Source organism: Pollicipes pollicipes, unplaced genomic scaffold (assembly GCF_011947565.3).
Source record: "Pollicipes pollicipes isolate AB1234 unplaced genomic scaffold, Ppol_2.1 Scaffold_7261;HRSCAF=8764_pilon_pilon_pilon, whole genome shotgun sequence".
Classification (NCBI taxonomy): domain Eukaryota; kingdom Metazoa; phylum Arthropoda; class Thecostraca; order Pollicipedomorpha; family Pollicipedidae; genus Pollicipes; species Pollicipes pollicipes.
The window spans coordinates 4,691,603-4,716,271 of record NW_023597054.1 but is presented as its reverse complement, the minus strand read 5'-3'; the positions used below and the strand labels follow the sequence as shown (position 1 = coordinate 4,716,271).

At 61.9% G+C, this 24,669-nt stretch overlaps 1 protein-coding gene across 1 annotated transcript in view; it reads right to left on the bottom strand.

Moving 5' to 3' along the window:
- LOC119112676 (apolipoprotein B-100) overlaps positions 1–24,669 on the bottom strand; it is a 47,332-nt gene that overhangs the window by 3,251 nt on the left and 19,412 nt on the right. The window contains exons 6-24 of the mRNA XM_037236921.1: positions 14,770–14,914; positions 12,192–12,326; positions 11,719–11,864; positions 11,217–11,341; positions 9,193–9,350; positions 8,732–8,875; positions 8,158–8,370; positions 7,499–7,660; positions 6,034–6,918; positions 5,584–5,729; positions 5,176–5,358; positions 4,608–4,796; positions 3,868–4,082; positions 3,148–3,275; positions 2,615–2,775; positions 1,676–1,861; positions 1,145–1,304; positions 718–797; positions 107–242 (exon numbers count right to left, since the gene is read on the bottom strand). Of these exons, the coding sequence (XP_037092816.1) occupies positions 107–242; positions 718–797; positions 1,145–1,304; positions 1,676–1,861; positions 2,615–2,775; positions 3,148–3,275; positions 3,868–4,082; positions 4,608–4,796; positions 5,176–5,358; positions 5,584–5,729; positions 6,034–6,918; positions 7,499–7,660; positions 8,158–8,370; positions 8,732–8,875; positions 9,193–9,350; positions 11,217–11,341; positions 11,719–11,864; positions 12,192–12,326; positions 14,770–14,914 (3,697 nt within the window). The remainder of the gene's footprint in view (positions 1–106; positions 243–717; positions 798–1,144; positions 1,305–1,675; positions 1,862–2,614; positions 2,776–3,147; positions 3,276–3,867; positions 4,083–4,607; positions 4,797–5,175; positions 5,359–5,583; positions 5,730–6,033; positions 6,919–7,498; positions 7,661–8,157; positions 8,371–8,731; positions 8,876–9,192; positions 9,351–11,216; positions 11,342–11,718; positions 11,865–12,191; positions 12,327–14,769; positions 14,915–24,669) is intronic.

Genomic DNA, 24,669 nt, shown 5'->3' with positions numbered 1-24,669 from the left:
TGGACGTGGCGGTGCTGTTGAAGCGGAGTGCCGGCGACGCCAGCGAGACGTCCGAGCTCCAGAGCCGCCGGCGCCGGTCCCAGTCAAGCCGGGCGGCCGCGCTCACAGCCGGCCGGTTGAGCGCCAGGTCGGCGTACACCTGCAGCGCGGAGGCGCTGTTGTCCGCCTCCAGGCGAGAACTCAGCTCCAGGTCGTGCCGCGACCACCACAGCCGCGAGCTCTGGTTGAACGAGTAGTCGTCCCTGCCGGAGGCCGCAGCGTGGCAGGGCGGAGCCGTGGCGGCCGGCAGAGCGCCAGAGAGAACAGAGCACGGCCCACCGGCCCCACACTCCGGCCGGTCTTCACAGGTCCACGGTGAGTGGCGCCTCTCTGCCATATCATGGTGGCTCCAAGCTGACGGCTCATGACACAGGACAGTGCCCATCCCGCGGTGTCCGGCAATCGCGTCCCCTCCCCGTAACCACGCGCACGGCGCCGGCCTCCAGCGCCTAGCAGCGGAAGCAGAGGGCGCACCTGTACCAGCTGCGCCAGGGCCGGGGCCGCGGCGTCGCGCTGAACTCGCTGCGCAGCCGCAGCTCGTCGCCGGGGAGGTAGAGGGTGGCGGTGAGGCGGCGGCCGGGCGCCGGCTGCGTCGGCTCCAGCGCAGCCGTCAGCCGGCTCTGCCAGCCGGCGCGGCGCTCCAGGCTGGCGTTGGCCGTCAGCTGGCCGGCCGGCTGCCGGTCCAGTCGCAGCCGGCCCTCGTACTGGGTGCCCGGGTAGCTCAGCGCCGCCTGTAGCCCATCAGTCACGACGCCTCCCTGCCGAGACACGACGGCGCGGGATGGAGCAAGCCGACCGGCCGACGAGCCTAACGCAGACATCGATACGGTCAACGGTCCTTATTCCGTACCACGCTGCAATCCGTACTTTGCCAATTTACTCCCCTAGCCTCACAAGTGATATTTCCGACGGAAGCTAGTCGTTAGCGACCAATAGTGTGACATCATGAGAATATATACAGCATAACGAGCAAGTACATTCACGGCCATCATCAGCGTAATTCGTCAACAACACAGCCAATGTTGAAGGGAGTCCCGTGCACCGCTGCCAGATCCCGCCCAGATGTGTCGGCCGCCGCCCCCCGTCACCCATGGCGCGCGCTTACCTCGATCTGGCGGTCGTAGCGTCCGCTGGCGGCCGTGTACATGAGCGTGCGGCCGGTACGCGTCTCCAGCGAGCTCAGGTTGGCCACCAGCCGTGCGCTGCTGTCGGCCGTCGCTGTCCAGTTGAGCAGGCCGGCTAGTGTGACCCCGACCGTGGCTGCGCTGGCCGTGTGGCTCCAGTTGACCTCGGTCAGCTGCGGCAGGCCCGTAGGCGGGTCAGTCGGCCCCTGCACGCCGCCGCGCTGGAGCCGGCTGGCCACACCGCAGGCGCGCCGCTGACGGCATCCACAGCTGCACATGTGGCAATTCGGATGCCCGAGGAGTTGGGACAGTGCCAATCCCACTTCATACGCGAGAACACTGCGATTAGCTCCATGCTAGTTTATCTTGCAGCATCCGTCCAAAGCAGGCTTCCGTGAATTAATTTGGCCACACTTGGGAAAGTACTCCTCTCGTTTCGGTGTTCTCCAAGGCTTAAGTTTATGGAAATCTGGCACGCGCTATACTAATCGTCTCCGGTGAGCGCATCCAACGTGAGGTGCCTCAGTGCCGCAGCCTGTGCCGCCGACGCCGGCTGGTCGGCGCCCGGTGCCGGCCAGCTTACCTCGTCGTTGGCCGTCACCTGTCGGCTGAGGTTCAGCCGCAGCCAGGCCGTCTGCTTGTCGGCGTCGTAGAACTGCGGAGGCAGCAGCCGTAGCAGCGGGCCGCTGTGGAATGCCCTGGCGACACAAACATGGCGTCAGCGCCTCAACACACCGGAGCCCGGCGGCGACCCCCTGCACCCGGCGGGCAGAGCTGCAGTCAGCGCCTCAACACACCGGAGCCCGGCGGCGACTCCCTGCACCCGGCGGGCAGAGCTGCAGTCAGCGCCTCAACACACCGGAGCCCGGCGGCGACCCCCTGCACCCGGCGGGCAGAGCTGCAGTCAGCGCCTCAACACACCGGAGCCCGGCGGCGACTCCCTGCACCCGGCGGGCAGAGCTGCAGTCAGCGCCTCAACACACCGGAGCCCGGCGGCGACCCCCTGCACCCGGCGGGCAGAGCTGCAGTCAGCGCCTCAACACACCGGAGCCCGGCGGCGACCCCCTGCACCCGGCGGGCAGAGCTGCAGTCAGCGCCTCAACACACCGGAGCCCGGCGGCGACCCCCTGCACCCGGCGGGCAGAGCTGCAGTCAGCGCCTCAGCACACCGGAGCCCGGCGGCAACACAGACCCACTGCACCCGGCGGGCAGAGCTGCAGTCAGCGCCTCAACACACCGGAGCCCGGCGGCAACACAGACCCACTGCACCCGGCGGGCAGAGCTGTAGTAAGTGCCTCAACACACCGGAGCCCGGCGGCAACACGGACCCACCGCACCCGGCGGGCAGAGCTGAAGTCAGCGCCTCAACACACCGGAGCCCGCAGACACCAGAGGCGAGCGAGTCTGACACCCAGGGGGCGGGGGGGGGGGGGGGGAGGGGCGGTACTCACGTGGCGTAGGAGAGGTCGGCCGAGAACTGAACATCGCCATCGGGCCGACTGCACGCGCTGTACCGGCGATTGTACCGCACGTGGTGGCCCGTCCTCATCAGGTGGATATACAGGTTGTCCCGACGGCCAGTCGGGGCCAGCCACGGCAGCAGCTGCTCGCGCTGGCCACGACACACCGGTCGCGGTCACACAGGGAGGTCACACCGGGGTCATGGTCACACAGAGGTGGCGGTCGTCTCACGAGCGTCATCGACCGTACACTCAGCACGCGCACACCACACACGTTAGCGCAGCAGACAACAGGACGGACGCTTCACTTTCAGATCTGCGGGCCGAGGCATAACGCTCGACGACGGAAGATCGCAGGGAAATCGCCGGCAGATCGCCGACGGAATGAGCGTCGGGCGTCAGGTCCGCCCGGCCGGCTGTGCGGTCTGACACTGGCACGGCCCGCGTGACGCTGTCCGGCAGACAGAGGCCGGGCTGCCAGCCGAGGGCCGCCGGCGCCCGGCCCGTCGGTGGCGCCCACTCACCGTCATCTCGGCGCTGAGCAAGGTCTTGCCGCGCGCCATCAACCAGCCGCGAGACTCCGAGAACAACACGTCCTCCTGCTCAGTGTGAGCTCGAATCAGGTACACATACCACAGAGGCTTGTCTTCCTCTGCAACACAGAGGAAGCCGCTGAAGACACGTAGAGTATAAACATTGGACAGGCCAGGAAACAGCTACGCAGTATATCAAAGCAAAAATAAAAGCAAAAATGGGCAATATAAAAGCAAAAATAGGAGATCCGAGCACAGGGTAACAATAAAGGTAGTGTGGTTCCTATCAAAAAGCCTGGCTTGGAACCCACGTCATGCACACAGCATTAAACAGGCATGAAAACGGCCGCGGCCAGACGGCGCAGCGTCATGTCGAGCCAACACACCATCTTGCCACACTGTTACACTACAAATACATGGCAGCATTGTGTTGTTTTTCTGACGGCGGAAGATACGAGCGGCTGAGCTCGGCACTGAACACAAATACACATCTAGTCTCGGACTCAAGCATTGCAACTCACCATCGTGCAAACGTCCTCGACACACCGGGACACCAGCATAACCACAGGTCTCTGTTCCCGCTCTGATGTATGGAGCAGAAGACCCACCGCGCTGCGAGGGCCACCGGCAGGCCGGACGCCGCATGGCCTCGGCCGCTGACGGACACCGTGACACCGTCCGGCCTCGTCCCGACCGCCGCCTACCGCCTACCTCCTACTACCAGCTCCAGCGTGGTGTTGGCCTTCTGACCGCGGTGGAACAGCAGCGGGTTGTAGTTGATGGGCATCAGTCGGAAGCCGAGCCGGAGCCGGAGGTCGGCAGCGCGCGCCGCCGGCCGGTGCAGGTACACGTGCGCCAGGCCGCCGTGCTGGTATCCGTCCTCGCGCGCCGTCGTCCACACGTCCAGCGTGTACGTGTCGAACGGGCTGCCGGCGCCGCGCGCCCGTCAGCAGCCATCGCCGGGCGTTCCGTCCCAGGGAAGTGGCAACAGAGCGGAGCACCCCCCTCCCCCCCGGGGGGTTTGAGGTGCAGTGCCACGAGGCTGGGTCATGGCTTGGTGTGCTCCCGGTCCAGCCGCTTTCACAACAGCATACCGCACGTGACATATGACGTGACTCGTGACACATCCCGAATGACGGCATCACTTCCAAGGCTATCGGCTGCAGCTTGAGCAGCGCCCGGAGAACCGGAGAGCTGGTTGTTCAGTCAGCCAGCTGGTCATCCGTCCGCCTGTTCACGTCACCGGCCAGGCGGCTGTCCGAGCCACGCGTTTTTGATCTGTCCGCTCAGTCGGTGGCTGCGTCGATCGGTGGTTCGAATATTCCAGTGTTGGCAGGCCGGTCCGTTGGCCGGTATGTCGGTCAGTCGGTCCGTCTGTGAGTCCGCGGCCACCTGATTCGTCCCAGGTTCGTCCGGCTGCCGTCCTGCAGCGCGGGCCGCCGTGTACTCACTGCTGCTCGGTGTTCTCGGCCGTGACGTGATAGATGACCGGGGCGGTGAGGCCCAGCCGGCCGGCCGTGCGCAGCTCACGACACACCGACAGGCCCGTGTACACAGCCTGCGGCAGGCAGTGGACGGCGCGCGCGTCGGCCGCCGGCGACGGGCGCAGCGCCTCTCCCTGCCGCAGCTGCGCGCCGTGGCTGCAACAGCGCCGGAACGTCACCACACGGCCGCAGACGCAGCCGACCATCCTGTCGTCTCACCACAGCAGAGCACGGCCAGCGCCGGCCGCCGCCACAGCGCACCTTCACGTCCGTCGACTCACGCCGGACACGGCACCGGTACACAGCGGGGCGCGCGCGTGTGCCGCGCCGGGCACGGCGCAGACCCGCTCTGTGCGCCAGTCATCTGCCTGCCCTGCCCTGCCTGCTGGACGTGACAGCCGCGCTGTAACTTCGGTTGCCGACGAGGCCGTCTCCTGAGAGCTCAACCCGACAACCTCGGCGGCGACCGACAGTCCGAAGCCCAGACACCGTTATGAAGACGGGGATGGGGACTCACGAGCCCACGGCGACCGACCTGAGCAGCAGCAGCGTGCGCTTCCTATCCGGTTTTGGCGCCGTCAGCCGCACCGTCCTGTTCATGACAGCGTACGACACGTTCAGACTGAACGGCGCGTACGCCGTGGAGTTGAGCTGGAGGCCGGTGCGAGCGAACGGCGGAAGAGCCACCTCCAGACCCACTACCACGCTTAGGCCGACACTGGGGGCGGTCACGAGACACTGTCAGATGAGGCTTGAACGACGGCAGTCGTCCAAATGGCATTCAAGGGCATTCTACAGTGAGAATAAAAACCGGTGAATGCCAGCTCGACACTTCATAAGATCACATGGGCTGATCCGACGACAATCCCAGGCCTTGTCGCCAAATCGCCGTGAATCGGCGCAGGTCTGGGACGTGGGCTGGCGTCGACGGCACTGGCCTCACCTGGCTGACAGCTGGGCGTCGCCGTTGAACGCCTCCGACATGTTGCGGTAGGACCGGCCGAGGCGGCTGGAGATCTCGGCCGCCGCGCCGGCCGCCAGCGTGCCGTCCGCGAACATCTGCAGCGGCAGACCGACCGCCAGCGCCACCTGCCGCCGCCAGGCCCGCCGTCACACGCTGACACGCAAACTTCTCAGGCAACAAACACCAACAGGTCTGACATGGATGTGGCGCAGTATGAGCTAAGATATCCAAGTTTAATGCATCGCGTACAAATGTTATACCTGGCATGGATTCTGCATGTTGCAGAAGGGCACAAAATGACGGAACGAACACAGACAACGCTCGCCAGCGCGCGTGTGAACCAAGCAAGATATCCACAATAAGAGGTGGAGAGACAAACTTCACGCCAGTCAAGCCTGGATATCCAGCTCAAGAGGAGCCGGCGCTCACCCTGTGCTGTCCCTCCAGGAATTTAAAGATGGTCTCTGAGTGGAAAAGCTTGCGTCCGAGGACGTGGATGGGCTCTGGCGGCGGGTCGAACGCCTCCAGCCGGCTGATGACGTCATCGGCCGTCAGGTACGCCAGCTGACTGCCCATTACGCTGACGGTAAGCACAGCTCGCGGCTGGCCGTCGGGCAGCGCTGTGCGAGCCTGGTACGCCTGCAACAGGCGCCGTAGCCAGGCGGAGACGTCCGGCGACAGGCGTAGCTGGCCAGGCGCGGCCGCGCCAGAAGCGCTGACGAAGCTGACACCGCCGAACCAGCCGCCGAACGCCGCCAGCACCGCCTGCGCCACTTCGCGCAGCGCGCCGCGCGCCGTCGTCAAATCGAACTCGGGGTCGCGCACCAGGTCGTGCAAGAAGCGCTCGAAGTCAACGGCGCGCAGCTCCAGCTGCAGCGGCGTAGCGCCGCCGCCACCCAGCCGCAGCGTCGTGTTGAGCAGCAGCAGGTGCGGCAGGAACGAGGCACCGTGCAGCCGCCACAGCTGCACGCCGGCCTCGGGCGCCGGCACCGACGGCAGCGCCATCTGCAGCCAGCGGTCCAGACGCAGCTCGCGCACTGTCGACACGCTCGGCGAGTTGAAGAGGCCGTCCGTGACGGCTTCCAGGTCGACGGAGAGCGCGGCCGCCACGCGCCGAGTCAGCGCGCGGCGCGGGTCGGTGCGCGGGAAGCGCTTGAAGTGGCGCATCACGAACGTCGAGAGCGCGTCGGAAGGGTGGGCCGTCGCCCACCTCAGCGCCATGCGAAACCAACGCTCCGTCGGGAAGCGGCGCAGCAGGGCCAGGTAGGCCAGCTGGCGCGTGACCAGCGCGTGCCGCTCGTCCTTGTACAGGTCCTGCAACGGCGCGGAGGGCGCGGCTGAGGGCGGCGCGCCACTACGGAGGCCGCCGGCGGCGCCAAACGGACTCGGACATGGACATGCCCAGAGAACACATCACGAGGCATGCGCGAAGTTGGGTAACCAAAGACGCGGCGGCCGGTATTGTGAGCACGTGGGAGAGCGACTTTCATGCCTTAACAGCGCACCGACACAGTGCAAGTCATCACCGTCTATTACCCGCGCTTTTCCACATCATGTGAAAAGGTTTCGGCGTATCTGCAGCGCATAGATACTCGTCAGCACCTTTTTTTCTGTGGGATGATTTGACTCTTCTCGCATGTTTGTCCAAGTGTTTCCCACCACAGAAGCACAGGATGTACCTAACATAGCACATTCTAGCGCCACTCTACCATCGACCTATCCACTCCCTCCCTTTTCAGGGCTCCCTAACATAGCACTGTGTCGCTGATACGGGCGCAAATGAAAACCTTGACAGCTGCGTCAGCCCACTGACGCGCATGCGCACAAAGTCTGTTCAGACCGAGCGGCGCGGCACCTCCGCTCCAGCTCCACCGCCGCCCCGGTGTGCCGTTACCTGGAGGACGGTGGCGAACTTGGGCGGCAGCCGGGCCCTGTCAAGCGTGCGCACCGCCTCGCTGGCCACCAGCACCGGCCGGCTGGGCTCCGAGGCACAGCTCCGCACCACCGACAGCGTGGCGAAGTCGTCCAGTGCCAGGTCGCCCAGGTTACTCAGCGTCTGACCGCGGCAGGAGCACCGGTCAGTGGGCAGCGCCCAGGGGAGGCAAGCAGTGCTCCAGTCTGGCCGCGGCGGGAGCACCGGTCAGTGGGCAGCGCCCAGGGGAGGCAAGCAGTGCTCCAGTCTGGCCCCGGCAGGAGCACCGGTCAGTGGGCAGTGCCCGGGGAGGCAAGCAGTGCTCCAGTCTGGCCGCGGCAGGAGTACCGATCAGTGGGCAGTGCCCGGGGAGGCAAGCGGCGCCCTAACCGCTGGCCGGCCGACGCGGGCAACAGCGAGCACCGTGGCGCCCTCTGTCTGCATAGGCGTAAACCAAAACGAAGGTGAAACAAATCATGAGCGATGGGTAAACAGATTCCAAAAGGCAAAACACAACAAACAGGGCGTGTCACATCTCTGAAGAAACCCAAAGTTCGCAATCAGTCAGCATTCCAGCCGGCCAGAGCGCGCTCCGTGCGACGCCGGCCGGCGCGCGGACCACCGCCGCCGCCGCCGCCCACCTTGAGCGCCATCAGCACGGCGGTGTCACCGCCCTCGCAGCGCGATCCGATCATGTCGACGGCGGTGCGGCGCAACCGGTCAACCACGGCCGTGAGCCGCGGCCCGGCGGCGGCGCTGCGTCGCAGGGCGCCCGCCAGGCCCAGCAGACACCAGCGCGTAGGCGCCAGCTCGCACAGCGAGTACATGCTGTGCGCGCTCTCAACATCGCGGATCTGGGGGGGGGGGGGGGGGGGCGTCAGAGCGATCGGGGGTGGGCGTGAAGGAGAAAACTGCTGGCCTCGTAGTCCACATCACGGTGGGAAGATAGCGGTGTTGCCAGAGGTGCAATTAGAGACAGAATGCCCCAGCCTCTAAATGGGTCAACACGCTTATTACACAGTGAGGCATCGTGTTAGTGCATAATATGCTGGCCGTTTGGCTACGGGGCTAGCCCTACCGGCGGCTGTTTCGGGAGACTAAACAGATCAGCGTCCGACATGAAAACAATGGCACGTCCCGGTCCCGGCTCGTGCCAGTGCTCTGACGATCACGCCTCAGAGCGTCCTCCGCGTGCAGCGCCGGCCGGCTCCGTACCGTCGTCCAGTGCCAGGTGAGGTAGAGAGGCGTGAGCCGAGCGCCCGTCAGCTCGCCCGAGCGCACCATGGCGGCCACCTCGCGCAGGCAGGCGGCCGAGCCGCACTGCAGCACGGCCGTTCGCGCCGCCGAGTCCATCACCTCCTGCCGGCCGACACCGTGAGCAGCGGTCAGCAGGCGGCGACGCCAGATCGGCGGCCGCTCACTACAGACGCAGGCCACACACCCGAACCTTGCGGCTCACGGCATGGCCAATGCTCTCAATCCGGTGTCCATGACGATTTGAGTTCAAGGCCGCGCCGTGTCTCACGCTGTTGCTCGGTTCAACCTAGCGAGCGGGGCGATTACCGCGGTAACTGGGTCCGCCCGTCCTGTCAGCATTGTCGTTAGATAGCTGCGCCTCCTGTTGGCCGACTGTGGCAGACGGTTACTGATGGCAGCGCGCGTGGCACGTCACATACCTTTCCGAAGGTCGCACAATCTGTGCAGTTGTCGGACATGTGAAGGGGGTTCTCATATTTCCGCCTGAGCGCACGTAGCAAATTTGTGAACTTCTGCGGCGTTTCCGGAGTCATCAATGGAACACTGGAGGATATGAGATCTCGAAGGCGACCGAACACTGAAACCGAACGGAGCACCGGTTCAGATGTAAGGAGAGCCATCTCAGCGGATGACTGGGCTCACGCACGCTACTCAGCCTGGACGTGACTGGACACGGCGCCTGCTGAACGCGACTCACGGGACGGCGTAACCCAATACAGCCGGGCCTAGCAGTGCCGGCAATCCACAGAGACTCAGCACAGACCGACCGCCAGGGGAAACTGAAGGACAGCTTTGTAGAGATGGGCGAGACCAGCAGCGGCCTCGCTCGCCGGCCGACCCGACAACGGCCGTCTATTCGCAGCCCACTGGTGCCAGAGCTGGTCACAGGGAACTCGGCAACGGCGAATGGGAACTTTTATGTTTGCGCTGACTCACAGGCGACACAGCGCGCCGTCTCTAGCCCAGACACTGACTTCTCCCCGAATTTTGACCATTTGGCCATTGATTGCGTTCCCGTCAATCGACGCCGACGTGATGGTATGAATGATGATATATGATGATGGATGATAATATTGTGATGTGTTTAAATACCTCGTATAACAGCAGTTTAGACATTCGCAGCACTTCATTGCCCTAGTATTTTCGTATATGCTCATACGCATAAGGGCGCCCAGAAGAGCATAAAGATGGCTCGAATGAGAATGTGTGTGTGGGGGGGGGGGGGGGGGCTCAGGACCACGTCAAAGTGTACACAGTGACAGCCCGAGGGCCGGGGTCAGCAATCTGCCGTTCCCGCTGTCGGCAGATCTGCGGGGGTGGCTGCGGGGCCGCGGCCGCCCTGGCGGAGCGCGCCGCTGTTGGGCATCCCCCGCCCGGTCTGGCTGCCGACCCGCCCCGGCGACGCATCATCGCCAGAAGATGGCAATTTTCAAAATTCTCAAAACATCCATTTCGAAAATACGAAAACGGTCGAGGGAGAAACTGGAGTCCGTTTCCTCGTCCTCACCCAGTATGCAGCGCGCAAATAGCGGAACGGCGCGCTACACCCCTCACTGTTAGCCGGCGTGACACGAATACCGGCCGGCCTGCTCTGTGTGGCGCGGTTGGGAGGAGCATGCTCCCGGACCAGCAGCGCGATGAGCACGCACCATCTGGTCTCGTGATGGGGCCACCAGACCTATCGGACACCTGATCCGCCGGCCGGGCCGGTAGCCATCCCGGCCGGCTCGGCCACCGCCCGCCGCCCGCCGCCAGCCAGCACCGCCCGATGGCCAGGCTGTCTGTCGGCTCCGACAGAAACGCGGCCACACCAGCTGGTGACGTCCCAGCGGGCGGCGCGCGCCGACCGCTCCCAGCCCCGGCCGGCCACATCTCAGTCGGGCCACAGCGGCCGGCTCAGCCGCCGTTCTCCCGCGGCCCGCACAGCAACAGTCCGCCAGCCGATGCACCATAACGCGAAGCACGTGCTGTCCCGTCCAGGGGGCGTCAAGGGCTCCGCGTATCACAGGGCCAGGCGGTGCGTCGCCATGGTTCGCTGGTGTACGATAGCGCCGCTATCGGAGAGAGCGCTGGGTACTGACACTCGAGATGGGTATCGACCGGCTCTGGGTGGCTCTGGGTGGCGGCCTCGAGCAGCACCTACTCAGGTTCCCACTCGGTACACAGCGACGGCGTCCACGTGCCAAGACGTACCAAATAGGTAAACGGCGTCGGTCCTCGCCGGCAGACATATCGGTGGAAACAGCGCACAAACACAGACAACACATGACGGTACAAGTGCCCACTGAGCACAGCAACACGACCCATCGCTAGAAACATGCAGTAGGCCACGGTACTGCTGCCGCCCTCCCCCGGAGACGGTACAGCCTGCTTATCTCAGCTGGGTTCGTTCTGCCCGGCTTCACCGTCTCACTGCCTCCGGCCGCTCCCGCCGGCCCCTCACCGGAGTTGTCCCCGACGTCGACGAACGGCGCCGAGTCCTGCAGCTGGAAGGCGGCGCCCGCCTGTCGCGTGTTGCGCTCCAGCGGCGGGTCGGCGGCGCGCGTCGACAGTAGACTCAGGTCCTGCCTGTGAGCGGTCGGAACCCGGTCAACGGCGGCCCGCCAGCGGCCATGCCTCTCAGCCACCGCCTGCGATGAGCTGAGACTCCGCACCTCGCAACGATCGGCGACGGTGTGCCGGCGCCGCGTGCGGGATAACTGCCCCCCCCCCCCCCCTCGGATTCCGCTCTGATCCTCCCAATCCCCATCTGTCCACCTTAGTCTCAGGCACGTGATTACGCCCATGCAGCCCAATGGCCTCATTTTACTCCATTTGTGCGTGCGGTAAGTGTGCGTGCGATCCCTGGTCTGGGGCTCGTACAAGGCTCCAGCGGTCTCGCTGGCCCGCTGGGGCCGGTGGAGCAGCCGGCTGTGAGCTCGTGCTGCCGCCAGCGCCTGACTCACGTGACCACCACCTGGACGAGGTCGGCGGCGGCCCGGCCGGGAGGGTGCAGCTGCCACGTCTGGCGGCAGGCGGCGGCGCGCAGCTCGCCCCAATCGGCCTCGTACTCGCAGGCCGACGACACCGCCAGCTGGTCCTCCAGCACCCGCTACAGCCGGCAGCGGCGCCGCGTCACTGCCCGCCCACAGAGCTGGCTGGGCCGGTGGCCGCACGCGCCCACCGGCTCAGCACAGAGCAACGCGAACCAAACACTTCCGATGGCACACACATACATCCCCTCAGCGTTGTATATCAGCGTTGATGTACATCCCATCAGCGTTGTATATCAGCGTTCATGTACATCCCATCAGGGTTGCATTGCGATCCTGCGTGACGTTCATAAACCTTGGGTTAACATGAACAAGTTTCAGGGAATATCACAGTCGATCTATTAACACGCAGACCGCCTGCGTGGCAGCCTACTAAGCGAACCCACCAGGGAGGAAATCGGTGAGAAGGGTGAGAGCACACTGGGCTGATTCTGTGCCGGGTCGCAGCCCCGGGACCGCTCCACCCGCTGGCGGCCGGAAGGAGTGCGGCTAACAGTCCACTCGCAGTCGCCGTCCACCGTCTGAAACGTCAGTTGTGGATCATGCAGCGCACCGGCGGTAGCGGTCGCCAGACGGACGTGACACGGAGTCAGCAGCCGCCTCACGGAGTCGGCGTCTGACACCGCAGCCAGCAGTAGTCACGACAAGGACACAGGACTGAGCCGGCAGCATGAACTGAAAACGCTGGCCATGGCCTGAGGCCACTACTTGTTTTGCACAGCCGGCAGACTTGTCTGCAACACCGAGGCCAGCACATTCCATTTCCGCTGGATATACCATTCACAGCTTATGGGTACTGATTGAATGAACGCGACTCGTCAGCAACTCTCTGACCCAGAGCGTACGATTCAAAACAGCCCACTCAAAAGACGACAGTCCCTCGAGTCCCGCAGAGCCAGGGATGACGGCGGCGAGAGTCTGGCGCCGCTCGGCACACCAGCTGACCGGGGCCCGCCACCGGCCGGCTGGGGTCGGCACCCGGCGCCGCTCGGCACACCAGCTGACCGGGGCCCGCCACCGGCCGGCTGGGGTCGGCACCCGGCGCCGCTCGGCACGCCAGCTGACCGGGGCCCGCCATCGGCCGCCCGGGGTCGGCACCCGGCGCCGCTCGGCACACCAGCTGACCGGGGCCCGCCATCGGCCGCCCGGGGTCGGCACCCGGCGCCGCTCGGCACACCAGCTGACCGGGGCCCGCCACCCGCCGGCTGGGGTCGGCACCCGGCGCCGCTCGGCACACCAGCTGACCGGGGCCCGCCACCGGCCGCCCGGGGTCGGCACCCGGCGCCGCTCGGCACACCAGCTGACCGGGGCCCGCCACCGGCCGGCTGGGGTCGGCACCCGGCGTCGCTCGGCACACCAGCTGACCGGGGCCCGCCACTGGCTGGCTGGGGTCGGCACCCGGCGTCGCTCGGCACACCAGCTGACCGGGGCCCGCCACTGGCCGGCTGGGGTCGGCACCCGGCGTCGCTCGGCACGCCAGCTGACCGGGGCCCGCCACCGGCCGGCTGGGGTCGGCACCCGGCGTCGCTCGGCACACCAGCTGACCGGGGCCCGCCAGCGGCCGGCTGGGGTCGGCACCCGGCGTCGCTCGGCAGACCAGCTGACCGGGGCCCGCCAGCGGCCGGCTGGGGTCGGCACCCGGCGCCCGGGCCGACCCTGCGATCGTCCCGTATCAGTTCGGCTATCGCGCCGCGCCCAGAGCGGCACGCCTGCGCACAAGCGCACGCGCAAAAGCCGCCGACCGCGCCCTACCTGACGCGGACCAGGGCTTACTCCTGCGTTTCAGCACGGTGAAAATGAGGGACCCAGTGCCGCACCACCGTGGCCTGGCCACAAGGCATCCAATGCCAACAAGCACAGACGAGCACCGATGCGCTCGTTGCCGGTGAGCGCGCGTAACAACAGGGGACTTCTCAGCCGCGTTCCCCATTGACAAAGTACCTACCCGAGTTGCTGCGTATGACGAAAGAAGTGCCTACATGATATACAAACGACAATCCTTCAAGCCATAGGCACTGTTGTGAAGCACTGACCTCTGATGTCATAGGTTGCCACTTGCGAACGGCGTTTGGTCATGGGGAACGAGGCCCCAGATATTATAGTTGAGTGAAATATAGTCAACTGCATGTATCCAGATGAATGAAATACGGCGTTTAAGTGTCTGATTTCAAATCGGGTTCCTGATGTTTTTAGCATACCTCTGCACAGTTTGTAAACGTTAGCTGATGAAGACAACTGCGCGCAACCCACGAATAACCCATTACCTGGCCTTTGTTTCGTCCCGTTTTGGGGAGTAAACTGCTTAGCAAACTGCTCAACTCGTCACGCAGCCTCTGTAACAATTGTACCAGGTGGGCGAATATTCAAAAGGGTTTGTCACTGGATAAAATTTCGTCGCTTGACATGACAGCGAAAAATGTAAACCGTTCTGCAGATAAGCACGCGCAAGCGAGTAGGCCAATATGTCTATGCGCAGAACCCAATACCAGACGCCTGCTGGACCGCCAAGTGATGTCGATACATCTTCTTCCGTCGACATCACGTGGTGCCACATCAGGCTAATCAATTTTAGTTCAGGAATCCACATCGAAACGATGTACTTCTGTGGTCATCATCGCCGTCTTTCACGTCACCAGCCGGCCTCACCAGCTGGGATCCGGCGGCCGGGTGCCAGCCGGCAGCTGACAGCCGGCAGCTGACAGCCGGCAGCTGACAGCTGACAGCTGACAGCCGCACCCCGGCCCCGGAGCCGGTGGCACGGCCCGCGGAGACACACTTTATCTCTCAGCGAGCTGCCATTTGAACGGACAACGGACCAATTGAGGCTCTCAACCAATGCGCACAACGAACGATAACAGGCGAACAGCGACAACACGCTGCTATAGCAGACTCGGGGACTGACAAAACGGGCACAGACACGGAGAGCGAGAGGGGACAGGGCCGGGCGTGCAGGCCGCTGCCGACCTTGCCCGGCCTCTCGAGCCGTGGCCGGCTGATGCGCAGCACGTGCAGGAAGCCGCGCCGCACATTGGTGATGAAGGCCGCCTCCTCCGGGTCCACGTACACCTGCTCCAGCTCGGAGGCAGCCAGCCGGAAGTGGATATGACCTCTGAAACGGCCGGCAATGATGTCATCGACGGCGGTAGGTCCACGTTGGGAGCATGTCCACGGCACGGCAATGAGCACGACATTGCAGCAGTCTGGCAACATGGTCCAGCATCTGCGATCGATTCCCGCTTGCGGTAACGTTTACGGTGAGTTCTTATATTATGATTAGCTTTACGGTGAGCTCTAATCGTGAGAAGAAACACTAATGTCCTCCGCGGCATCATAGACGAAAAGCAGGCGCGGCTGTAGCAGTCCTCGCCCGGCCAACTCACGCGGGGGGGGGGGGGGGGAGGAGCGGGGCGCCGACCGGCCGCACAGGTGCACGGTGTTGTTAAACGCGGCAACGACAACACCGACAGGGGCGTAGCTGGGCCGCGCAGCTATGTCAACAACGGCGGATGTTCCCGACTCATATATTACGGCCACCCCGCCGATCAAGGGAGCTTCGCACGTGTAACAGCACAGCCCGGGCCCCGGCGACGGCGGGCGCCAGCCACACCGGTGGCTCGGGCCCCGGCGACGGCGGGCGCCAGACACATCCGTAGCTCGGGTCCCGGCGACGGCAGGCGCCAGCCACATCGGTAGCTCGGGTCCCGGCGACGGCGGGCGCCAGCCACACCGGTAGCTCGGGTCCCGGCGACGGCGGGCGCCAGCCACACCGGTAGCTCGGGTCCCGGCGACGGCAGGCGCCAGCCACACCGGTAGCTCGGGTCCCGGCGACGGCAGGCGCCAGCCACATCGGTAGCTCGGGTCCCGGCGACGGCGGGCGCCAGCCACACCGGTAGCTCGGGTCCCGGCGACGGCGGGCGCCAGCCACACCGGTAGCTCGGGTCCCGGCGACGGCAGGCGCCAGCCACACCGGTAGCTCGGGTCCCGGCGACGGCAGGCGCCAGCCACACCGGTAGCTCGGGTCCCGGCGACGGCGGGCGCCAGCCACACCGGTAGCTCGGGTCCCGGCGACGGCAGGCGCCAGCCACACCGGTAGCTCGGGTCCCGGCGACGGCGGGCGCCAGCCACACCGATAGCATGCGCCGCGCGCCGTTCGTCCGCCCCGCCCGCGGCACCGCTCATAACCGTGTGGAGCAACAGCTGGTCCTGCGCGAAAACAAACTGTTGTGTATTACCGCGGTCTTGGCGGATCAGCACGGCCTAGCGAATCCGCGCCGGCGTTGCGAGATGTAGGAGTCCGGTGCCGGCGCGCCGCTTCGGCTTTGGTGCGCGTGACGGTGACGGACCTGGAGTGGCGCGACGAGCGGATGCACTGCGTAGGGGCCGCGCGCGGAGCTGCTGGCAATGAGCTCGCCCACGGCCGGGCCCCGTCTGGGCCCATAACGAGTAAGGTGCCCGGGCTGCCGGCCGAGCCCTCAGGGTCTGATCTCATCCTTTCCCAGCTCCATCTTCATGCGGGGTTTGATGCTGCCCCGCTGTGGTTTTCCCCAGATCGTCACAAACCGTTGCATTAAAAGCGATGGCAGCAGGTAAATGTTCCCAACCACCCATCATCAATATCCCAAAGCCTATTGCCATAAAGTAACCAGGGACAACTCTAGGTCAGATTTGCGGGACTTACATGAAGGCAAGCTGCATTCCTTTCATGAGAAGTTTAACACAGTGCTTCATGCTACTGAAAGCTCGCGTTAAACAAATATAAAAATGACACCTGAAACGTACTTTAGATACCTATTCATCACGCGCACTGAGCAAAAATGTCTTAGACGGACGTACAGAACCAACTCTGGTTTGTGTGCTCCTTAATGAGGTGAGCGTGTGCTCATGTATTGCATGCTGGCCTAGCAAAGTTTTTGGCCGCCGTGTTTTCCATGTCGAAGCACAGATATGGCGCTGGCCAATGGAAAAGGTGCCAAGGACGAGCCCAGGACACTCTGCGGCGTGATAATTGCTCAACTTCCAATCCGGACAACTTGGAGCATGCGGCTGGGGAAGGCGGAGAGGGGAGCGGTCACTGTTATGGCTTGCGCGCATGCCAAGGCCGCACCGAGCCAGCGCTTCCACCCACCTCGGTCTGTCCTGCACGTGGCAGTGATCCGGCTCCCGCCAAAGACGGATATACGCGACGCTTAACGGGATAGACGGCCAAACACTATTAGGTGAAATGGAATGGTTCGTTCGATGTCAAATACTTTTTCCTTACATCCCCTTCTTTTCAAGATCCTGCAGCCACCAGCGAATAAAAGTTAGCTTGTTAATACGTTTTCAGGCTCCAGCCCGAGGCCATAGCCCTAACATCGCGTCGCAATGCAGAAGAACGCGCGAGATTTGACTGTTCTTGTTATTTCGATGAGCAAAGCAATGAGACACGGGAAAGGCCAGCTGTCGAGCCACTGCCGCTGCCACTGCTTCTGCCACTGTCACTGGTGCCACTGCTTCAGACGGAGAGAGCCCACACAGGGCGTCGATGGGGTGAGGGTGGCTGGTGCCACTGCTTCAGATTGAGAGAGCCCACACAGGGCGTCGACAAGGTGAGGGTGGCTGGTGCCACTGCTTCAGACGGAGAGAGCCCACACAGGGTGTCGACTAGGTGAGGGTGGCTGGTGCCACTGCTTCAGACAGAGAGAGCCCACACAGGGCGTCGATGGGGTGAGGGTGGCTGGTGCCACTGCTTCGGACGGAGGAGGCCCACACAGGGTGTCGACAAGGTGAGGGTGGCTGGTGCCACTGCTTCGGACGGAGGAGGCCCACACAGGGTGTCGACAAGGTGAGGGTGGCTGGTGCCACTGCTTCAGACTGAGAGAGCCCACACAGGGCGTCGACAAGGTGAGGGTGGCTGGTGCGACTGCTTCAGACTGAGAGCCCACACAGGGTGTCGACAAGGTGAGGGTGGCTGGTGCGACTGCTTCGGACGAAGGAGGCCCACCACAGGGTGTCGACAAGGTGAGGGTGGCTGGTGCGACTGCTTCGGACGGAGGAAACCACCCCAGGGTGTCGACAAGTCAGTGTTTGCTGTCCGCGGGTCAATAGTTCTCATGCGCAGCAGCAGACGGGTTGCGGGGTTAACAGGAGAGGGGTTGCGGGGTTGTGTAACAGGAGTGAGTGCATGCGGTACTTCACATTCAAAGGTGCTGGCAGAGGAGATGGTTCGTTTGCAGTTGTCTGGTGTTAGTAAGGTTCCGTAACTGACCGACCGACGTTTAGATTCTGGCGCATAGGGATGCTACGTATGGACAGGAAATCAATTTTTAGATGTGCTCTCGGCATCTGTGAGTGTAAAAAAGGGATACACATAATTTCGTTAAGAATTGTTGAAATTTACTTCCCCTTCGTCTCAAGCGCGCCACTTACATTGTCATTGCTGTCGAAACCTAATTCCGGATGCCAAAGTTGGTCAGACACCAACCTTTCCTGTACGACCCCAGCGATCACAATCGTTGCCCAGACCCGAGATCTCAGGTGGGGGAGCCGACCTGCTCGCAGCCAATGGCGACATTCAGCGCCGATGGAGCGTATCTGAATCCACCTTAGGAGCGGCCGTGGCCGCTCCGCTCCGTTCGCCGAGCCAGTCGCCACGCCGGCCGGGGAGTGGCGTACCCGGCAGCCGGCTTACATCTGCTAAACTCGGTAACCTGCATTTGCAGGTATCCTGGTACTGCCAGCTGGCTCCCCGTTGGACCGCGCCGCCGAGCCATCCCCATCGTTCGGCCGCCACGGTAGCCTAGGGTTCCGACGACGTCGTCCCGACAGCGTCACGTACTTACTCCCTATCTCGGCAAGGTTTCTGCGATGCGTTTTAATGCGTGGCGTCGACATATGTAAAGTGAGACACGCACCAGCTGCACGCACACCACTCTGTCAACGGCCACCTGCATGGGCCCAAGGGCGCATACGAACAAAGACGGGAAATAAATGCTACCTGCCCGGCCGGCCGAAGCCCACAGCACCTGAGCCTGGTGCGGCCTTATCGCACCACCGACGCCGACCGCCACCGCCTCGGCCCAGCGCGAGGCCGCGTGGCGCAACAGCCACCGCTTACCACGTCACCAGCGGCTCAACACAGGCGCGGCCGTGACCCTGCACGGACGGAGAGGCCGGCGTCCACGTGGCGCGGCCGCCGCCGCCGCCGCCGCCGACGCGCCGAGCTGGTCACCGGCGGGCTGGCCCGGCTTCCGGCGGGCTCAGGCGCGGCCGGGGCGGAATGCTGGCACCTGCTGGCACCCGCAGCTGGGCCCAGCTGGTCCGCGGGGCCAGCTGGGCCCAGCAATACTCCAAATAGTCCGCATCGCCCGACGGCCCGACTGTGTAAGGACCAGGCGGAACGAAACAGCACACATGCCACTGAATGACCGCGCGGAGGGAAATCCGGGGTTATTGACAGCATTACCAGAGCAGCCATGCCACAGGATACGATCGCCTGGGATAATCGGACACGCTATGGCACCTCCCTGGCCAGCGTCCCACCGGACAGTCGCCGCACGCTCGCCTCACATCGACGGCATGGCGGTGGAGTCACGTGTTCGACCGGATGACAGCCTTGCGCCGCGCTGCCGCCGCTCGTCCTCGGACCGGCATCTCTCCAACACACACACGGGTCCGGCATCTCTCCAACACATACACGGGTCGCGAGGCGCACGGCACGCCGCGCTGCCGCCGCTCGTCCTCGGACCGGCATCTCTCCAACACACACACGGGTCCGGCATCTCTCCAACACATACACGGGTCGCGAGGCGCACGGCACGCCGCGCTGCCGCCGCTCGCCTTCGGACAGGCATCTCTCCAACACACACACGGGTCCGGCATCTCTCCAACACACACACGGGTCCGGCATCTCTCCAACACACACACGGGTCCGGCATCTCTCCAACACACACACGGGTCGCGAGGCGCACGGCACGCCGCGTTAGAGGCCAAAGGCAAGGCAGCAGTGCTGACAACGCAAGCGCGTCGAGGCCGCTGTTTGTGTTAAGTATAGCCTCCAAGTCACCATGAATTCATGGGGCCCTGGCCCGCAAAATATACACAAGACCAGTGTACGGTTCGGAGCGCGGCTGTGTGAGCCAAGAGCCGACACACGGCAGAGCTAATGACGGAGGCCAGCGGATCAGAGATCGGAGGCGAGAAACGAAGCGACGTACGACAACAGACCTGAGGTCGTGCATTCCGGACTGTTCACACAAGTTGACTGCAGCGGGGACGGGATAACTGAGGGAGCACGGATCGCTCGATAGGCCGGCACTACCACCTGCCAGCGTCACCAGCTGCCAGACGACGGCAGAGCGCGCTTCAACGGATCGCGTTCTACCTGTCCCGCCAGTCAAGGCATTGAAAACAACATTCCAGCCCAAATCAGAATTATTAAGACAATTGAACGATCAGTCTAACAGCAGCATAATGGGCCGAGGCAGAATTCGCTCAGAAATTGTTTGGCCCGATTTTGAGCGAACCTGTTTTAGTAGTCACGGCATGTTCTTCTGTAGGTATTGCAGTGCAATCGAGAGAAAACTTCGAAGACTGCCCCGAGAACGACAGGAGAAGGCGGCTGGCACCAACAGCTGACGACGATCACCAATACCGACGTTACTGTTCACAACCACGACGTGCCCAGACGGCACCGGGAGTCAGCCGTGGCCACGCTGCGGCGCTCACACAGGCGCCCGGCGGCCCGACGGGCGACAGCTTCGCCGAGGACGAGCCCGACACAGCCCGCCACGCGCAGCGCTGGCCGACCGGCCGCAAAACATGACCGCCGCCGGCCTGCATCCTGGTGCGCCGCCGCCCGCGCAGTGTTCCTGATCAGCACACAGAAAAACCGTCCCCGGCGACAAAAACGCACGTTCAGGCGGCGGCCGGGCGCTCGGAGATAGGCTGACGTCGGGGCGTCCCGGCCGGTCAGAGGTCAGCGCGCGCTGTCGCCGAGTCGCTGTCGCTGTCGCTCGGCCCGGCAGCCGAGCCATGGGTGACTTCACCCCCAGCACGGCTGCCTGGGCCGACCTGAGTCCGAACGGCGGACCGCCCACGCCGCCGCCTCCGTCACCTGCCCACGCGGCGTGGCCGTCACGCTCACCGTGACGCACTGACGGACCGGCGCTACCCCGAACACGACGGCTCTCCTCGCCCGCGCGCCGGACAGGCACAGGGCTTACAATGGGCCGTCCCCCACCTCATAGGTGCGGCCCGTCAGCGGTCTGCCGCCTCACACACAGCTCGACTGCGGCTCACACTGAAGCCAGGCCAAAGATCCGGTCTCGCCAGTTATTGAGCAGTGCAGTACCAGCCGTTCACTTCTCCGCTAAAATCTGCCGGCTGCCCGTCTTTAAAAAAACGCGTGTAGCAATTTTATTGCCATCTTGCCCTGAAGAATCAATCAAACCAATCGCTGGTCCAGCCGGCGTGATTTACAGCCATGCGGATAAGCGACTCCGAGTTCAGCCCGAGCCATTCGTTCGGGACCTGACTTGGGGACCAACCTGTGCGCTAACACGACATTGCTCAGTGTTAGCGGAACCGATTAAAAATAACACTTGGCAGGCGTGGCCGAGGAGTGCGAGCTGGATACCGTCTTCCAGTTTAACGTCCTACGCACAACCACCGCTGCGCAACCAACGAACAGCAGCGATGCAGCGTGATAAGCACACCATGCGAGATCTTCCACTGATGCATATTAATGTGCCGGGAGCATCGGGTCTTACGCTAATTTGCGCATCGATGGCCGTCGCCAACATCACGTGAGCCGGGCCACGTGACACCAGACCCCCCCCCCCCCCTCACGATCTGTCTCAGTCCGGTGCCAGACCGCCTTCCAGTGGCGGTGGTCAGACCACGTGGCCCGGCGTTGCAGACGACGCCGCGATGTATGTGATTTATCACTGTGACAGGGCGCTCCCGACGCCCCGCTCAAAACACGGCCTGCAGGCCGGCCAGCTGTGGCAGTAGCAGTGTCCACGACGCCGTGGCGGGCTTCTCTGCAAAGGCAGGAAGCCGTGCTCATGTTGAAGACGAGACCCCGCTGTTTCACTGGTGAGATATAAACGATGGCCCGCGGCGCGTGCCGGCCGCGCATCAATGCATTCCAATAAAGTGAGCAAGTGCCAGACTGCAAAGTTCAGCTCGGCGAATAAACCGCATGTTTTCCGCATGGAACGTCGCACCCGCCCGCAGCACCCGCTCACACGCCCCGCCAACGCCCCGCGGCCCACGGTCTCAAACCCCAGCCGACAGGTGTCTCGTGAACCACTCGCTAGCTCGCCGGCCTACTGAAACAGACCGGCAGTGATGCATTGCTGGCGCGAGCTCAGAACAGACGTGGCCTGATCGCCGGTAAGTGCTGTGGCAACAGGTCACCTGATCGCCGGTGAGCGCTGTGGCAACAATTCACCTGATCGCCGGTCAGCGCTGTGGCAACAGGTCACCTGATCGCCGGTCAGCGCTGTGGCAACAGGTCACCTGATCGCCGGTCAGCGCTGTGGCAACAGCTCAGTGTCATAAAATTGCCGACTTGATGTGTCAAACAGGTGTCCAGCACCCTATGAGGACTAGTTTTTCACTCCTTTTCCCAATATTTCACGTAATTTTTTTCACTCCTAACTGATATTGTCTAACCGCGCATAATCAAACCCATATTTCCCTTTCCGAGGTTTTAAGGTGTCATCCAAAACCGAGCTCACTTCAAACCATCAAGCATAAACAAGGCTCCACAGAACCTGGACGTTTTTGGCTATATCCTGCCTCACCTACATCTGATCATGTCTATGTTGCACTGAGGAGGAGCACCAGGTACCTTCAAGCCCGAGAGCCCCGGCGACTCCTGCCGCTCGCATGCATCAAGCTTGGTTTGTTTACAAAATGCATCACATTATGTAGCTGTGTGTCCTATGCAAGGTTTTCACCAATCTCCAATTTGTTTTTGTGGCTCCACGCAACCACCACACCACCAAAGCAAAGCCTGGTACAAACACCAGCAAAGCCTGATAGGGAGTTTTACTCCACGTATGTCTTTTACCCGAAGAAACTTGGCCACTAAACTGCACCACCCCCAAAATCCAGGACTGAAAATCAGGAAATGTCTTCTAAATGAAATTTACAAGCTGAATATCACCGTTTGAGCACTTCTTTTCTCAGAATTTTGGTCAAATCAGCGAATCACAACATCGTACCAAAAAGCTACCAGTCTTTATCTTTATTTAATTACTTTTGTTTTTCTTATCATACCAATGTGATACTTCACGTTCTCTTCCTTTCTGATTGATACCATCTGTGGCTTATGGTAAGTGTTTCCTGAGCATACCCACTACTGTCCTTGATGGGAGCCAACCATAACAACCAGAATAAAATGTTCAAAGCGATTTGAGGGGCTTTGATTTTTGTGTTGTCAACTTGACCTGGTGCTAACAGGCTGGCATAGGTGAACTGAACCAAAATATGGGTTGAAAGCAGCCAAAAATAAGCTTCATCGCGTTTTTATCACATCTGTTGGTGTCAATAAATGGGTAAGGTGAGTCGAGATGATATTCAACATATAGGCTACTCTTTATTAGGTTAACTTGATTAGTTGCATGGCAAGTGGCAGTAGGAATTTAACTGGAGGTAGTGACTCCAAATGCTGCTGTGAATAGGTTAGACAGGATGACATGAGGCAAAGCTTCTCTAGGTTAGGCTTCGTCCGGTTACTTTCATGGAAATAGGCGTTGGTATTTTGCAAGAAACAGTGACATAATATTTGTATTTCCTGACCTCATATTGGCAGAAGCCAGAGGTATGTCTGTTGTGTCTGATTGGGTCATGTGTTGATGTGCAGGAATCCGAGACTTTTTTGTTTGAATGATGCATGCTTGTTGAACTCTTTGTTGTTGTCTTTGTTGTTCAATTCCTTTGCTTTGTTTTGTGTTAAAAAATCATGTAGAAATAAGTGCAAAGTGCAGCATCAAAACATAATGTTACACAGTTTTTTATGCTCATCACACTGTTATGACATTACTATTCTTTAATGCATCATGTTTCACTGTATTGGCCCAAGATGTTAAAGAAGTAAACAGCTTTGTCACGCTTATGATATTACTTCCATGCCAACTCGCAATATATGCCTTTGTTTTCTGGAGCATGTCATGGTGACTCATAACTTCCAGCTTTTGTGAACTGAATTTTTCACTCCCGCACGGTCTTTTTGCGATAAAATTTTTCACTCCCACCCTATTTCAAAAGCGATTCTAGCTCACTGCAATAAGTCTGCATTAGCGGGCTGGCTGATAAGCGTTTTCGGCATTCAAGCAGATCCTTCAGTGCGACCACCACTGGCTTGTCGCGTGACCGGAAACTGGCTGGAATCACTAGATTTTTGCAAGTTTACTAATACAATATTAAATTTGCGCACAATTCCCGCCGTTGCCCTGCGATTCCGCCCAGCCGGACAGGGCGTGTATTGTTCTGCGCCTATCAAGCCGGTCGGCCCAGACCCGTGCCACAAACCCGGCACGTCGCACGGCTGGGCTCAACACCTCCGTCAAGCGCGGCCTTGCGCCAATCCACTCTTCGTATTATGCACTGCTTAATGTCCATAATCGAAAATCAACATCAAATCAAAATAAAAAATATTCAGCACATCAGAATTGTGTATCAAAAATCAAACGGGCGTAAGTGAAAAAGCTCAAATGGATCAAGTACAAAAGCTCAAATGGGCGTAAGCAAAAAAAAAACAACGACAAACAAACAAACAAAAACATCAGTTTCTCCACGTCACTTGTGGAATCAGCTGTAGCTCTGCCTATGCAAGGTCTCATGATTGTGTACCAATTTGCTTCGCAGTCGTCA